Genomic DNA, 12,125 nt, shown 5'->3' with positions numbered 1-12,125 from the left:
CTTAAACACGCTGACCAGGTCGAAAATCCCTGTGTGTGGCAGAACATGTTCATGGCCCACACAGATCCCGCACAATTAGGTGGTGCCTACCTGTGAAAAGGGCTGTGTGAGCCCGGAATGCGTCAGGACTTAAATGGTTAATGTCATCCAGTGATTTCACTAGATGCTCTCTGCCGCTGCCAATAAAGGGTGGTGAAAAGCGAGTGCGTCTCCAAGCGCTAGGCAATTCTTTCCGAACACTTAAACGTCGGCCCCGTCATGGGGAGGCACCACCGTAATTGTGCGGGATCTGTGTGGGCCATGGACATGTTCTGCCACACACAGGGCTTTTCGACCTGGTCAGCGTGTTTAAGGAGACCAATGGTGGAATGTTGAAATTGCTTTGGGGTAAGAAGAACTGGGCAGTTTGCAGCTACTGAGGTGAAACTAGTGCTATACAGAACTATGACACCCATAATGCAACACTTGGAAAGGAGGTGTGTTTTTAACTTGAATGCTGCACTTTATCAAATTGCTTTTAACCTACCTGTGAACAAGGGCTGTGTGAGCCCAAAACGCTTCAGGGCTTAAATGGTTAATGTCATCAAGTGATTTCACTGGATGTTCCTTGCCGCTGCCAATAAAGGGTGGTGAAAAGAGAGTGCATCTCCAAGCACCAGGCAATTCTTTCAGAATATATATATATATATATATATATATATATATATATATATATATATATATATATATATGTTCCCAATCTTGTACAAAGTAGGCGCGGACACCAACAAAGTGCGTAAGTGCTCCTGTTTATTTCATTAAGTGTTGCTCAAAATGTTATACAGAGGCCACTGCCTCGTCCATTACGCTTTTCGACCGCCCACATGCGGTCTTGATCACATGATGTGCCGTTTAGATTGTTGGCTTTTTAAAGCCACACATACCACACAAGCTAATGATCGATAGACATGGAAAGCATATTTGTATTTCCTGACATGGGTATAACTCACTAAATAGTCAATTGTTTAAAAATATTCGATTAAACTTTCAACAAAAATTTGTACTCTAAAGATAGTGCTTATACACGAACAGCAATGTACCATACACCATATGACATATTCTACATTGTAACAATTGGGATCAAACTGAACTATTATTTTGATGTGAGTATATCATTAACGTCACTCGTATAAACTCCTTATTCAAAAGTTTGATATACGTTGCATAATTTGGTTGCAAGTTCATGTTTCAAATATCTATTGTTTTTTGTATACATATAATATACAATGGTTCCATGTCATCAAATTACAAAATTCACCTAAAGTGCCAAAGTGTCAATAATGTGCAAAAATAGCTAGTGAAGTGCTTAAAATATTGTGTACATGGGACAGCCTAACTGTGCAATTAATAATTCTTTGTGAAGTCACGGATGCTGATACCCATAAACTGCAATTTAATTTCAGTGAGTCTTGATATACTGTTCTTCCAAGACATTGTTCCAAAGCCGCAGTGGAATACCGATCTTAATTTTTCTCTTTTTTCCAAGGTCAAGGTATTGATATCATAAAGTGCTAATATCAAAGTGCAAATTCATGTTATATTAATTTGGTAAATAAAGTGACAAGTGCAATCCATTGTTAAAATCAAGGAAAACACAATCCAACATATTGTAACTGATATCTCAATGCAACAGACAATAGAACTCTAAAATCAGATAGTCTAGTTCTGAAATTACACTTGCAAAAATAAGAAGGCTGTGGACCATATCTGATATCTGTACAATTCATACGATTTCATGAAAGAGGTATAAAATCTCATATAAAATTCATCATAAGAAATTGTGCAGGTCCTCTCTCGTACTCAGTCCATTGGGGATCTTTGTGTCTAATGCAAGAATGTATTTAGATTCTAATTGCCTTAATAGTTTTTCTCTGTGTCCCCATCTCCTCAAGACTGGTACAGCTCCTATAACAAAGTATTTTAAATTGGAAAGATTGTTATCATGTGCCAATTTAAAATGATGGGCTACTGGATATGAAGGGAATTTACTATCACTTTTAAGTGCTTTAAAATTCTTGTGTGTACTGGCAGTTTGTTACTGGCCATGTATTTCAGCCCACACAGACACTCAAGTACATATACGTATCAGTTGCAAAGCATTAGTAAAATAACCAAAGAAAAAATATATAAAAATGGTCAAATAAAAAAAAAGACAATTAGTAAAAGTGTTATATATAAAAAACAATATAAAATGTAAAAATAAATAAATAATAATAATAGTAAATATATATGTTAACAACATTAGGAAAATTATTGGATTCTGCAAATAATAGATATTCTATTCCCACTCCAGTTCATGCAGTAGTAGGGAAAGCGTAGGCTTTCAGAGTGTTTAGCTTTACTAATTCCACTACAAAAAAGTCAACAGGAGGGAAAGTATTTGACTTAGGAGGGGTAAAATTTACTATTCCACCTCAAATCTGTGCAACAGTAGAGAAGATGTTGAACTTTGGAGGGGCTAAATTTACTGTTACCATTCCAGTCTGTACAACAGTAGGGAAAGAGTTGGACTTCAGAGGAGCAAGATTTACTATTTCAACTCCAGACTGTGCAACAGTAGGTAAAGCGTTGGACTTGGGAGGGATTACATTTATTATTCCCTTTCTAATCTGTGCAACGGTAGTGAAAGCAATGGACTTCGGAGGGGTTAACTTTATTATTCCCACTTCAGTCTGTGTAACAGTAAGGAATGCTCTAGACTTCGGAGGGGTAAGACTTAATATTCCCACTTCAGTCTGTGCAACAGTAGGGAAAGTGTTGGACTTTGGAGAGGTAACATTTAGTATTGCCACTCCAGGCTAAGAAAAAGTGGGGAAAGTACTTTCAATAGTAATGTTATTAATTATTCAAGAAATGTATATATACATATATATACAATAAAAAGCAATTAAACAATATACTTGATTACTAAACAATTTAATAATTAACTAGTAATTAAAAATGTATTTATGTTTTTTATTACTTAATTAGCTTCTAACACTATACCCTTAACAACCCAGCAGCCCACACATACAATATAACTAAAACAATAAGTATATCATATTTTACAGATTTAATAATCAATTAACTAATTAATTACCATTTTTTTAAAAATTCATTATAACCTAAATAACTTCCCACAATATACCCCTACCATCCCTACAGTCCGCACCTAAAGTATAACTAAAAAATATTATTACTTCATTTACATAATTAATAATCAATTAAATAATTTAAAATATATTAATAATTAACTGTTAATTAATTAGTATTTTAATAACTTCCCACACTATACCCCTTCAAACCTAGCAGCTGCACCAAAAATATAACGAAAAGGTATAATTATTGCACAATTTACATAATTAAGAATCAATTAAATTATTAATAATAAATTCATAATGATTTTTTAAATTAATTATTACTTAATTAAGTTCCCACCCCATACTCCTACACACCTAGAAACCTGCCACGGCACTATAAAGTACTATTGGTAATTTAAATTAATAATTACCCAAAATTACAAACTATATTTACAAATATTATTAACAATTAAACCGCACCTCCAAGAACAGTATGAATTAGCGGAATCCCAGAGATTTTGCTACCTGCAGGTTAGACATGCCCTTAATAGTCACATTGGTCATCTAGAGCACATTGATGAAGAAACCCCTTTGGAATATAGACTCTTGGCGGCCCAACTTCAATGCCATGTGGTGCCCATCACCTATGCCACCTTAGTGTGGAACTGTATATGGCCTTCAGACAAGCTAAAGGATATTTGGGAGTTTGACTTGGGCATGGAGGATGCAAACTAGGTGGAGGTTTGTAGATACCAGAGGTTTCTGGCAATCAGGGCTAGCTTTCGCCTCATAAAACTCAAGATACTGCACAGAGCGCACTCCTCAAAGACGAGGCTCCATGCCATGTGCAGACTTCCTAATAACAAGTGCTTAAGGGCTACAGTCAGAGGGGGCCCTAGGTGCATACCCTGCAGGAGTGCCCGAGGCTGGAGACCTTCTGCCTGACCATACGGGCATACCTAGAGGAGGTAGTGTGTCTGGCCGTCTGGGGGGAGCAGACGCTGCCACAAAATTACCTTCTGTTCTGTAACATTGCATTGATGGTGGCCAGGAGTGACATCATACAGGCTTGAGGCACAGAGAAGCCTCCAAGCATGACATGCTGGGTGCAGAACATAGACTGGTGTATGCTAGCAGAACGAATGCTGTAACAGCCACGGGGCTGCTGGAAAAAGTTTGACAAAATATGGGGCCCTCGGATGGAGGCAAGGAAGCAAGCGGACAAACTGGTGTGATGTCGAGACACTGCATAGTTGCACACTATGGACAGAAGGGAAGGGGCCACAAAGATGTATTGGGCAGGTTGGCCCTAAACATTGCTTTGTGACTGTTACAATTGTGATACTTTCCTGATCTCAATACCTGCCGGGGGATGTCGAAATTATATTGGTGATGATTTTAATTGTGATTCATTGTATTCTGTTATATTGCGAATATAAGGTCCCCCCCCCCCCCAAAAAAAAAACAATAATATAAACCACTAGAACATATCAAATTAATATATGAACTAAAACACATTAAGATAATTAAAATACGGTACTGTTTACAACTACATTATTGAAAACAACTTTAACAACAAAATTCTCAAAAACGATAGTATTTACCTAACAAAAAATATATTCTTGACAACAATATGTCTGCATCACATTATTTTTGTATCACAACATTTTTTTCTTCGATATTTCTGTCTCCCAATATTTCCAACTTGATATATTGTCCAAATAATAATCGGGCTTCATTTAAGGCTTCAAAAACAGGCTCAGTCACATCACAGTATTGACATTGTCTGAGGGTAAAAGTCAAAACACCTATTGTATATATGCTGAGAATGTAAAGACTGCAAAGCTAATTCATCAACATTTCTAACTACACCTCTCATGCGTGGCTGGGCAATGATAAATACCTTCATTATGACATAACACAATCCACAAATGCAGCCAATTGAAACTGAAACATGTCCTCCCTCCCAGTCCGCAGTAAAACAGCTGCCTTGTCAACAATTCCATTATCAAAGACCTTATCATTTATTTTAATGAAAATAAATATATGGGCATTTACCCCTACCACCAACCCCTCACACAAGATTGGCTTCTTGTCATCTAATTACCCAGCTGAAATTTAGATATAAATCAAAAATAGGGACGTTGTTTACTGATCCTAAACTGCACGATTTGGTGAACATGCACTCAACCTTGTTGCTGGGGAGGATTCACAATACATCACACATTAGTTTCTACTGCATTCAAGGCTTCAGCTAGGCCCTTATTCTACATATCTAAGCGTAGCAGATGCCAAAGTCCAAAAATATAAGCCACACAATGACTTATTAAACCTGGAATTTTATAACTCCCCCCCCCCCCTTCCCAGAAAGCTTAATCGAAGTTTCCTTTACAGTTAGTGCAAATTAGTCCCATATAGGTCAAGAATCCATGCCAGATTTTCAAGATAACCACTGGCTATGTTCTGAGTTCTATGCAGAATCATTGTATGTATGCTTATCGTTTGTGCATTTCATGAAATTCTGACATGGGTCCCAGCCACTTGGACCTTCCTCGTACACACCGCATGTAGTTAACTTTTTAACAACGTTTCATTGGCTCAACATTGTATCAATTCAAATAAAATACATGTTTGTCTTTTACACTGGCTCCCATGGCACAGCACAGATATTTATTGAGCTAAGGTCATCTCATACATTAGCCATGATTTCCCCATACAAAATAGGGGACAGAGGTATAAAGTCAGAACAAACCCCAAGATCATGTCTTTCACTGGCTCCTGCCATACTGCTCGGAGTTCAGCATGCTGACACGGAATACAATTCTGGAAGCATGGTGATTCGCCCTCAACTAGAGTAATCAATCAGGGATGTTTCCTAAGATGCAAGTCAGGGAATCTCAAATCTGAGAAATCTTTCTGACAGATTATTCATAACATTTAAAAAGGGTCGTCCGTGCAGGTCTCAAAACCCAAGCAGGCATCATTAAACAAAGAAAAATTCTGGAATACCTACCTTTGGTGAATGTTAGTGATGTAGGACTAGGAGGACCCTTTAACTGTTTGGGTTTAGCTCACATCATGAGCTGACACAACACTTACATGGATGGAGTGAACATGCATTACCGCCCTGTGTGAGGCTGGCAAATTAAAGGAGTGACACAAGATAATACAAGCAAAGGCATTGCAAACACCCATGCTTGGGGGGCTCCCTCATCGATGAACAAGATGTCACCTTGTTTACAAGCCCACTCAATTTTGATTTCAATCCATTCATAAAATCTGACAATCCATTAAATTAATCACCCAAAATTGTATTCTTCAGCGCAAAGGTTTACTGTTTTCATGCTATCCCCCATCTGATATTTCATTGACACTGAATAGGACTCTAAATAAGTCTTTGGAGGTGTTATGTTTTTTTTTCAAAAAACACTATCCTGGTTCATGTTGGTCCTCTTCCTGTCTTGTTTCATGTTGGCTGTCCTAGATCCTGTCCTGGCTCACGTTGGTTGTCCTCTTCCTGTCTTGTTTCTTTTTTTTTTTTTTCTTTTTTTTTATTGAACAGGCAGACAGAAAAAAAACAAATATACATACTTACATCAGTTAGCGTCTATAATCGGGAAAATTACACTATATTCTCAGCTTTAAGTAAAAACCTGGAGCAATAAGAACAGGAGGAACAGAAAAAAAAAAAAAAAAAAAAAAAAAACCCGCCTTATACCATAAAGGTTCCCCAATTTTTTTCATGTTTGCTTATGGAGCGGCTCCCTCTTAACCGAGCTAATGCAGACTCCATGGTATATATCTCAGTAACCAGCGCCCACCAATCCCAAACCGTAGGTGGATCGGTGCCGATCCAGGCTCTTGCCACGGTGAGTTTGGCGCATGACATGAGTATAGAAATCAACGCGGCTTGTGGGATTGGGTAAGAGTATATGTCAAGCAAGACTGAGGCAGCAGTGAATGTAGGTACTTGAATATGTTTGATTTTTAGAACCATCTGAATATCCCCCCAATAATTCTTGAGGACAGGGCACGAAAACAACATATGTGTCAGATTGGCGGCCTCAGTGGAGCATTTTGGACATTTAGTTTGGTCACTGTAAGAGTTATTAATAGGCCATTTAGATATTATTTCAGGGGTATAATATAGCATACAGCTAGTTCTAAACTGTTGAAGCCTTAAACTTGAAGAGCGAACCAGTTGATTAATGTTTGACAAGGAGCACCCTATTTCTCTAGCTGTAATATTTATCCCTAATTGTCGCCCCCATTTATCTGCTAACTTAGAGCAGTCATTCGGTTTGTAGCAAGATAAAACATGATAAGTGTCTCTTATAGTTGATTTAGTTTTCCCAAAGTATAAACAAGACCAGATTTCGTTGTCCGTAACTACTAAAATTTGTTTTTTATTAATCAGATAGTCGTGCAGTTGCAGGTGTTTGTATCTCATAGTTTCCGAAAGATCGAATAGTATTTTAAGAGTATTGAATTCTATAAATCCATGAATACCATATAAATCCCCTAATAAATTGATACCCTTCCTAGACCAGCTATAAGTAGAGTTGTCATTAAAGATACCTGGTAAACCCGGGTTGCCCCATAACGGCATCTTTGGATGATAGTAAGTTATTTTACAGAAGTTTGAGATGTTGCCCCAGATCTTTATTATGTCTTTGGCAGTCTTAAATTTGACTCTCTTAAAATAGTTTGGGTCGTTGGCGCGAAGCAAAAACATGTTTGCGTCTTGTTTTAACATAAGAGTATGAAAGGGGAGTGCACTTTCTTTAATGAGCAATGAACGAATACGCAAAACAAACGCAGACCAAAAATACAACTTAAGATCAGGGAAATTCAGCCCTCCTAAATTCGTGTTATTTGTCAGAGATTTTATCGACCTTCACGCCTTCTTGTAGCTCCAAATAAATCTGCTGAATACACCGTCCAGCTCTTTAAAAAATATATTATTTAAATTAAGTGGTATAGATCGAAACAAGTATAAAAATTTTGGCAATATCGTCATCTTGATAAGGTTAATTCTTCCGATTAAGTTCAGGGGTAATCTATGCCATTTTTTTAAAAGTAAGGTAGTAGATTTGATTAATGTTTTGTAGTTTATATTAATAATTTCCTGGATTTTAGCCGTAATTTTTACACCTAGGTATGTAGCGCTCTTACAGATTTCAGGGACTACCACATTCGGTGTGTAATTAGAAATGACTTGAGTCTTTTGTACATTGAGTTTATACCCTGAGATATTCCCAAATTTTCCAGCCTCATAAACAATACTTTTAAGTGCCATCACAATATCTTGTGTATAAATGGCGATATCATCGGCATACGCTGTTATTTTCAGTGTTTGTGAGCCAGAACTAAAAGGTACTATTTGGTCTTGAGACTGTAGAGCTGATAAAAAAGGTTCTAATGAGAGAGCAAACAAAAGGGGTGAGAGGGGACAGCCCTGACGGGTACCACGACATATTGGAAAGTCAGGGGAAGTCAGGCCCGCGTAATAAACATAAGCAGTAGGGTTTTCGTAAAGAGCCTGTATACCCCGCAAAAACTGTCCCCCAAACCCCATTTTAGATAGAACGCACCATAGATAGTCCCATCCCACTCGGTCGAACGCCTTCTCGGCGTCTAAAAGTATCATGCCGAGTGGGGTGTTCTCTATCTCCGCTACGTCAAATGCAGTTATTGCCATATTTACGTGCGTAGTAGTGTCTCGACCGGATATAAACCCATGTTGCTGTGGGTTGATGATCCTAAGTAGTATAGGGGATAATCTTATAGCCAATATTTTGGCAAAGATTTTTGCATCAACGTTTATAAGGGATATGGGTCGGTATGACCCTCTCTCCTCCTTAGGTTTATCTTTTTTCAAGAAAAAAATTATTTTCGCCCTATTCCATGATTTAGGGGTGTTGCCAGTAACACCAACAGATTGCAGTACCTCTTCCTGTCTTGTTTCATGTTGGCTGCCCTAGATCCTGTCCTGGCTCACGTTGGTTGTCCTCTTCCTGTCTTGTTTCATGTTGGCTGTCCTGATCCTGTGCTGGTTCACGTTGGTTGTCCTCTTCCTGTCTTGTTTCATGTTATCTGTCCTAGATCCTGTCCTGGCTCACGTTGGTTGTCCTCTTCCTGTCTTGTTTCATGTTGGCTGTCCTAGATCCTGTCCTGGCTCACGTTGGTTGTCCTCTTCCTGTCTTGTTTCATGTTGGCTGCCCTAGATCCTGTCCTGGCTCACGTTGGTTGTCCTCTTCCTGTCTTGTTTCATGTTGGCTGTCCTGATCCTGTGCTGGTTCACGTTGGTTGTCCTCTTCCTGTCTTGTTTCATGTTATCTGTCCTAGATCCTGTCCTGGCTCACGTTGGTTGTCCTCTTCCTGTCTTGTTTCATGTTGGCTGTCCTAGATCCTGTCCTGGCTCACGTTGGTTGTCCTCTTCCTGTCTTGTTTCATGTTATCTGTCCTAGATCCTGTCCTGGCTCACGTTGGTTGTCCTCTTCCTGTCTTGTTTCATGTTGGCTGTCCTGATCCTGTGCTGGTCCACGTTGGTTGTCCTCTTCCTGTCTTGTTTCATGTTGGCTGTCCTGATCCTGTGCTGGTTCACGTTGGTTGTCCTCTTCCTGTCTTGTTTCATGTTGGCTGTCCTAGATCCTGTCCTGGCTCACGTTGGTTGTCCTCTTCCTGTTGTAGACGACTGACATTCCGACTCTTTGCTTTACTCCCTTTCTCAGGTCAAAGCTTCAGGCAGCAGCAGTGTCAGCACTACAACAGCTACAACTTTACTGCTGTGGATGGTAGCCACTTGCAATGGGTCCCCAAGTACGCAGGTGTTTCCCCACGGGATCGGTGTAAGCTTGTCTGCCGAGCCATGGGTCGAAGTGAATTCAAAGTCTTTGATTCCAAAGTAAGATTTAATAGAAAATGTTGAAAACTATGATTCGCCAAGCAGTTGTAATGATCCACTATGTGCTATCTTGAACAGACTGAGTTTTAAATAATTTTGTCCTAAAAAATAATTCAAGGGAAATATTAAATTTAAGTGACAAAAATGACTACATAATGTGCTGTGATGGATTTGGAACACACCACGTTTCAGGCATGTTTTATCTTAGTAGATTCTATCTTGCAGAGAACTTCAGAGTTCACACATTCATCGGCAATCCATCCTCTTGTCTTTGTCCAGGTAGTGGATGGTACCCTCTGTGGGCCGGAAAGCTTGTCCATATGTGTACAGGGCCAGTGTGTGAAAGCCGGTTGTGACCACATCATTGGATCCTCCAAGAAGCTGGACAAGTGTGGTGTGTGTGGTGGAAACAGCTCCACATGCCGTAAAATCTCAGGTTCACTCAACCGATCCAAGTAAGTAACTGGCAGCAGCGTGGGAATGAGTGATTTCCTCTCAGAGTTTTAGCCTATCTGGTGATTTGGTTGATTGGGGACTGGCTTACTGCCTTCTTGGAAAGCCATAGGAGGACTGACCATAGTTCAGATATTGTATTAACATCAAGATCAGGCAGCACCCTTTATGATCCTGACAGCAAAATCCCAGTTTAATCAGCTGAGTATCAGAATCATGCAGAAAAACTAGAAAGGATAAAATTGTTCTGATGTACTTAACTGAAAATCTATAGAACCTATTAAATAGGTCAAATGCGGGTCCAGGGAGACCACATCCTCGTGTTCACATTAAATAATTAAATTTTGTTTTACTGAATGTACTCTTATTTTGGGGGGATATTTTGAAAGTCTGACATGTACCACACCTCCCAAGCTCCATATTTCATACCCCAACACTCAACTATAAGTGGGGTAGTCATTTTTATGAAGGTATGATTAAATATGAAGATAGGCGGAATCATATATGAGCAGAAGGAAGCAATGATATAACATAAATATAGTATATTATACTGTGGAGAAGGATACCTCGCACTTCATAGGTATAGCCATTCTCAATTTCTCATTCTGGAATGTATGAGTCACGTTTTAGTTCGAGGCCTACCAGACAACAATGACATATTGGGTACATGTTGAAAGCTTACCTAGGCATGCATTCGGCCCATCGCATAATTTTGGATTTGTGTTTTGTAACCCACATTTGCTTGCATTCTGTTCAATGGGTTTATCTTTAGGCCGTCAAGCATGTCTTTGTTCCGCCCGTACAGCATAGCCTCATTACCAACTCTTTGACTGGCTCCTTGTATTCTTCCACAAGTCCTCACTTTCTGGGAACTCTTTTTTATCTTTTATGTGAGGTATTGCATGAGAATGCATGTGTTTTATTGTAATCGTAGCTTTAATGACATCTCTGTCGAAATAAAGCTTATATCAAAGCATGTGTTTTTCACCATCTCACGAAGCAGGTTTTGCAGTACTGTGCTGTATTTATTTGAAATGGTTTCCTGCGAGATTGTTTATTTTGGTCAGTGTTCTTCACCAATGACATAATTTAAACAATCCTCTTCCTCCATTTCATGCCCATGCCACTGGTACTGAAGTAGGGGTATGGGGGGATTGCAGATTCCCCCCCCCCCCAAAAAAATAACGGTGCTGCAGCTCAGAAGTCGAATGAGCAATAAAGAGGGCCTTCACATTTTTTTTATCTTGTCACATTTGCTGCATGTTTATAAACAAAGGTCAAAAGTCAGGCTCTATCTTCTGATACATTTCTTTTTATAGTTTTTAAAGGGAGGTTGGTGATTCCTTTTCTTTACTTGACTGCAGAGTGAGAGAATTTTGTACAGTGAGCTATGTGACAATGTTGCTGGGTACAAGAAGTGTGAAAGGAAAGGCTGCAAGATTTCATTTTTTTCTAGCACACAACAAAGTTTAAATACCTGTAAATGAGCTGCACAAATATATCAGTACTTAGGAAAGCACATTTTGTATTTGTGACAGTGTGCTCCAAAATGTACCTCCAGCTACGTACTACACCCTTACCACTCTCCTGCTGAATACATTTGCCACTCTTGTATTTTTATGTGACACCTAGATGTTTCACAATCCCTAGGACTTCAGTGATGTAGC

General features: G+C 38.9%; 1 protein-coding gene across 2 annotated transcripts in view; it reads left to right on the top strand.

The window, feature by feature from the left end:
- Positions 1-12,125, top strand: part of ADAMTS8 (ADAM metallopeptidase with thrombospondin type 1 motif 8) — a 198,248-nt gene that overhangs the window by 171,748 nt on the left and 14,375 nt on the right. For both annotated transcript variants that reach the window (XR_014979811.1, XM_085647223.1), the window contains exons 7-8: positions 9,833-10,005; positions 10,285-10,460. Coding sequence is in view for 1 of the 2 variants with exons in the window: in XM_085647223.1 (XP_085503349.1) it covers positions 9,833-10,005; positions 10,285-10,460 (349 nt within the window). In the remaining variant the exon portion in view is untranslated. The remainder of the gene's footprint in view (positions 1-9,832; positions 10,006-10,284; positions 10,461-12,125) is intronic.

Source organism: Triturus cristatus, chromosome 3_2 (assembly GCF_964204655.1).
Source record: "Triturus cristatus chromosome 3_2, aTriCri1.1, whole genome shotgun sequence".
NCBI lineage: Eukaryota > Metazoa > Chordata > Amphibia > Caudata > Salamandridae > Triturus > Triturus cristatus.
The sequence above is the reverse complement of the archived record's forward strand: the minus strand, read 5'-3'. Positions and strand labels throughout refer to the sequence as shown.